This window comes from Rutidosis leptorrhynchoides, chromosome 1 (genome assembly GCF_046630445.1).
Source record: "Rutidosis leptorrhynchoides isolate AG116_Rl617_1_P2 chromosome 1, CSIRO_AGI_Rlap_v1, whole genome shotgun sequence".
In the NCBI taxonomy this organism is placed as follows: Eukaryota; Viridiplantae; Streptophyta; class Magnoliopsida; order Asterales; family Asteraceae; genus Rutidosis; species Rutidosis leptorrhynchoides.
Genome location: NC_092333.1, coordinates 707,590,198 through 707,596,539, shown reverse-complemented (window position 1 = coordinate 707,596,539; position 6,342 = coordinate 707,590,198). Strand labels below are relative to the sequence as shown.

Here is a 6,342-nt window from a genome sequence, read left to right as displayed (position 1 = left end):
ACATATCATATCGACCTATGTATATATATTATTTGGAACAACCATAGACACTCTATATGCAGTAATGTTGGAGTTAGCTATACAGGGTTGAGGTTGATTCCAAAAATATATATACTTTGAGTTGTGATCTAGCCTGAGACATGTATACACTGGGTCATGGATTGATTCAAGATAATATATATATCGATTTATTTCTGTACATCTAACTGTGGACAACTAGTTGTAGGTTACTAACGAGGACAGCTGACTTAATAAACTTAAAACAGTAAAACGTATTAAAAATGTTGTAAATATATTTTGAACATACTTTGATATATATGTACATATTTGTTATAGGTTCGTGAATCGACCAGTGGCCAAGTCTTACTTCCCGACGAAGTAAAAATCTGTGAAAGTGAGTTATAGTCCCACTTTTAAAAATCTAATATTTTGGGATGAGAATACATGCAGCTTTATAAATGTTTTACAAAATAGACACAAGTACGCAAAACTACATTCTATGGTTGGATTATTAAACCGAATATCGCCCTTCAAGTCTGGTAGCCTAAGAATTAGGGAAATGGCCCCTAATTGACGCGAATCCTAAAGATAGATCTATTGGGCTTAACAACCCCCATTCAGGTTATGGATGGTTTAGTACTTCGAGATTATTATACAGACGAGGTTCTGTTTTGGGGATATTCTATGCATTAAGTTAACGTCGATTACCAGGTGTTCAACATATGAATGATTTTTATGCACTTGCGAGTGTAATGATATTTATGAAAAATGAGAAATCTTGTGGTCTATTATTATGATTTGATAATATATAGGTTAAACCTATAACTCACCAACATTTTTGTTGACGTTTTAAGCATGTTTATTCTCAGGTGATTATTAAAAGTTTCCGCTGTTGCATACTAAAATAAGGACAAGATTTAGAGCCCATGCTTGTATGATATTATGTAAAAACTTCATTCAAGAAACTTACTTTGATGTAATATATTTTTATTGTAAACCATTATGTAATGGTCGTGTGTAAACGGTATATTTTAGATTATCATTATTTGATAATCTACGTAATGCTTTTTAAACCTTTATCGATAAAATAAAGGTTATGGTTGTTATAAAAATGAATGCAGTCTTTGAAAAACGTCTCATATAGAGGTCAAAACCTCGCGACGAAATCAATTAATATGGAACGTTTATAATCAATATGAACGGGACATTTCAAGTATTAGTACATACTTAAAAATAACTGCCTCTCTACGACAATTAGCTTATGGTGATACACCCGATCTTTTTGACGAGTACTTGCAAATGTCAGAACGAACATATCGTGAATCATTAATGCACTTTTATAAGTGTATTATTGATTTATATAGAGATGAATATATGCGAGAGCCTACCACGGAAGATATCAAAAGATTGTATGAAGCTCACGAAGATATTCACGGTTTACCTCGAATGATGGGAAGCATCAATTGTATGCATTGGGCATGGGGAAGATGTCCCGTTGCATGGAAAGGTCAATTTACTTGAGGCGATCACAAAGTTCCAACTATTATGTTAGAAGCTGTAGCCTTATATGATAACTGGATTTGGCATGCTTTCTTTGAGGTTGCGGGTTCAAACAACGACTTAAACGTCTTGAACGCTAGTAATCTCTTCAACTCAATGCTTAATGAAGAAATAGAAGATATTCCTTTTACTGCAAATGGGGTTGAGTACAAAAGAGGATATTATCTAGCGGACAGTATATATCCCGGGTGGGCATCATTTGTTAAGGCGTTTTCAAGTGCAAACGATGAAAAACGTAAGTACTTTTCGAAGAAACAAGCAGCGGCACGCAAGGATGTTGAGAGGACTTTTGGTATTTTACAGGGACGTTGGCATATACGACAACAACCAGCAAGGGCATATCGCGTCAATGTAATGAAACAAATGATGTATACGTGCATTATCTTACACAACATAATTGTTGAACATAATGGTTTTGCTCTAAGCAAAAATGATTGGGTTTACGAACCCGTTCATAATATGCAAACAACTTGGATCGAGAGGTGTGAAACTTACAGGAGGAGGACGAAAGAATTACGAGATAGGGAAATGATGTGACAACCCGGAAATTTCTGACCAAATTTAAACTTTAATCTTTATATATTCCCGACACGATAAGCAAAGTTGTAAGTTGAATCTCAAAGATTTTTTTTTTAAACTGTGTTAATACATTCATTTAAACTCGACCAAACTCCGACGATTCACGAACTAGTAAATGAACGGTTATGATTATATATGTATATGTGTGTGTGTGTGTATATATATATATATATATATATATATATATATATATATATATAACTTGAAAACATTAACAAAGTATTAAATGTATAATATTTTACATGGACGTAATTGTTTCAATATGTTTATCGATGAAATTAAAAGATAAGATTTAATGATTGAATTATGATTACAAGTCTCTGATGAGAGGTCCACTTTGATTTAAGAAATCTTTCCCTTTTTAACAATATCCGGAAAATGATAGAGTAATTTACGAGTAAGAACAAATGTGTCTATTATCAAGAATTAGGCAAAAGTTAGTGGAAGACTAAATTACATAGTAATCATTTGGTTTAGTTTCAAATGTATGAAAACGCTTTACGATATAATAGAACTCGAATATTTAAGTTGTCTTTGATTGAATAATGTAAGATGGAATATTGGTTGTTAAATATGTAGATAACTTACAACGTGTATTTAAAACGTGGTTACGAATATTGAAGATACATATATAGTTTCAAATTAAGTAACACTTGATTCAATTGATATTTAGATATGTCATTTAGGACGTTTGATAAATGTTGGTGCATAAATGGATTACGCCAAATTAAGTTTTAAAATGTAAACGATATGTGTTATATTATTTTCTAAACGAAATTTCGAACGAACTTTGAAATATATTGACGTTTTGAAAAATTAAATAATATATCATTACATAAACATATTTTTTTTTACTTGTGATATGTACGAGAATATATTTTAAAATGAATATATATATATATATATATATATATATATATATATATATATATATATATATATATATATATATATATATATATATATATATATATATATATATATTCATAAAACGTTCCGATTTAAAATAATATATTTTGATAAACAACGAGTCCCTGATTTATAGAAGCAAATGACCACAACACTCAATTTTACAAAGTTACATTTTCATAAGGTAATTTATTGATGAATAAGTCAAATTGTTATTAAGGTACACGTCGCGTAACGTAAAAGGCTAGTTTTCTAATCATATGAAAGTGCGCTCGAAAAACTGAAAGTGGTACATGAGTCGAGTGACATCGTACGAGTCATTTTTATAAAAATTATATTTTTATCATTAACGTAAATATAATATAATGTTTAATTAATTCTAAAGATTAAATATAATATATATTAAATAATAATATAAATTTACGTACGTGTGTAATATAAGTAACACAAGTGTCGGCAGTCTAAATTCACGAATGTGGCCATGTTATTTTAACCATGCACTCGCATGGAATTACCTCACAAACCCCATGCAATCGCATGGGGGGTAGGTGAGGGTCAGGTTGTTTAAAATCACGATTTCGGTTCCAGTTTTTTTTTTCATTCATCCATCTTCTCATACTCTCTCTATATTATATATTTATATTTATATTATGATTATTATTAATATTAAGATTATTAATATTAATCTTATTATTATTAGTATTAGTAGTGTTAGGAGTGATATTATTAAGTATTATACATAAAATATTACGACGAGGTCATGAGCGAGCTATTTCGAAACGGGTTTTATGAGTAGGATAGGGCTAAGGAAATTATGAGATATAGCTATGGAGGTGATGGGTATGGTTCATGGGTATACTCGTGAGGTCAATTTAGTATTTATCATCTCCATTGCGTTTACGTACCTTTCCTGCAATATTGAATCTCAATATTGATACGTGAGTACTCGTAATTTAATTTTTACATACTAATAGTGTATCCCTGACTAGTGCTCGAGAATATAAGATTATGCATGCTTGTACTTTTGATATTGCCATTAGATAGGATATGTTGATTTCTGAATTAGTTACGTATGCGGTTGAGATAAGGTATAAGATATGCATGTCGTTGGAAAGCTAGCGAAAAATTAAGAACTTTTCATTTAGATATCGAACAGTTTCGATGAACGGATTTGAAGTTATAGTCAATCGAATCTTTGTATTATTATTAAAAATGATTATTACTATCGTCGTTACTATTGTCGTTATAACTTTTATCTAATTATTATTATTTTTATTATTATTATTATTATTATTATTATTATTATTATTATTATTATTATTATTATTATTATTATTATTATTATTTTTATCAATAAAAAGTGTTAACATTAAAATTTTTTATTTTTATTATTATTACTATCGTATTTATCGTTAAAATTATAATTAGTATTATTATTATTATTATTATCATTAAAATGAACACGTTATAAAGGACAATTAAAAGCTATTAAACGAAACGATTAAGAAATAATGAGTATGAGTATCATGATGAGATTAAAATATTGTAAGTTAGTGATTTAGATAAAACTATCGTTCTTAGTATTTTTATCATTACTATTATTAAATGTATCGTTAGTATTGAAACTATCATTTTAACAAAAATTATCATTTTAACGAAATGTCATTGGTATTATAAAATATCATTATTATTATCATTTTAAATAGAATTATTATTTTAAAAATAATATTAAAAAGCATCGTAAATATTAAGGTTATCATAATTAGAATTATCGTTTATTCATAATGTCATCTTAGTAATTATAAATATTGATATTTTTATAATAATTATTATTATTACAATATAATACAACTTTTACTTACTATTATTATAGATATAGATATTATTTTATCAAATAAATATGTGATACAAACATATTTTACTACGAGTAATAAATTACTTTAATAATACCTATCATATTATCTTTATGATATTAAATGAACTCTATAAATTTTATTACTTAATATATTTAAAAGAATATTTTATTATATAAATTTTACTATAAAATTTTATTTATTAATAAATGAATTATATTATTTACTATAATAAATATTTTAAAAATATAAAACGACGATATTTAAAATATATTATAATCATGTATAAATTTTGGAAATTATTTTATGTCAAATTGAATTTTGTTGACTTTTGCATATTAGTCTCGAGCATTATGATTGTGATACACTATGATCTAAACTAAATTGTTAGACAAATTTTGACCACCATATATATATATATATATATATATATATATATATATATATATATATATATATATATATATATATATATATATATATATATATATATAGTGGTAGGATCAAGAGGGAAGTAACCATTCGGGGGGAAGCGGGGGAAGCAAAAACTTTTTTTTTTTTCGTTTTTTGAAAAAATTTTGTTCACGAATATTATAGATGAGATGAAAATATGAACATTTAGTAGAGACACTTTGTGATAAATGTTTTTAATTTGGCGGGAAAACGCTCGAAGAAGTAATATATAACAATTATCGTGTTTTTCGAGCGTATTTTGAGGTTTTAGCTATTGGGGTTTAGATATTAGGGTTTATAGGGTTTAGAAATTTAGGGTTTAGGGTTTAGATTTAGGGTTTAGATTTAGGATTTAGATTGAGTTTTTAACACGAACGGTTTAGAGTTTAGGGTTTAGGGTTTAGGGTTTAGGGTTTGGTGTTTTGGGTTTATGGAATAAACCCAAAACACCAAACCCTAAACCCTAAACCCTAAACCCTAAACCCTAAACTCTAAATCGGGCTAAATTTTACTTCACAAAACATGAAGAAAAAAAAACGTTCATATTCTTCACGAACAATATTATCTTGAATGTTATTTTTGTCGATCGTTTTCCCGCCTAAATAATAACATTCATCACGAAGTGTCTCTTCTAAATGTTCATATTTTCGTGTGATCTTGATGCCGGAAAAAAAAATTCAAAAAAACGACAAATTTTTTTTTTTTTGCTTCCCCCCGATTGGTTACTTCCCCATTGATCCTGCACACACACACACACACACACACACATACACACACACACACACACATATATATATATATATATATATATATATATATATATATATATATATATATATATATATATATATATATATATATATATATATATATATAGGTACGTGAATCCGATGCCAACCTTGCACTTGTTCAATGACGTTATATGTATTTTTACTATGAAATACAATATGTGAGTTTCATTTGCCTTTTTACCCTTTATATTTTTGGG

The 6,342-nt window shown here is 27.7% G+C and overlaps 1 protein-coding gene across 1 annotated transcript; it reads left to right on the top strand.

Annotated features, from left to right (window-relative positions):
* Positions 1–1,545: 1,545 nt before the first annotated feature.
* Positions 1,546–2,097, top strand: LOC139853815 (uncharacterized). The gene has a single exon (XM_071843170.1). It carries the CDS (start codon positions 1,546–1,548, stop codon positions 2,095–2,097), a length of 552 nt encoding a protein of 183 aa, XP_071699271.1.
* Positions 2,098–6,342: the final 4,245 nt, after the last annotated feature.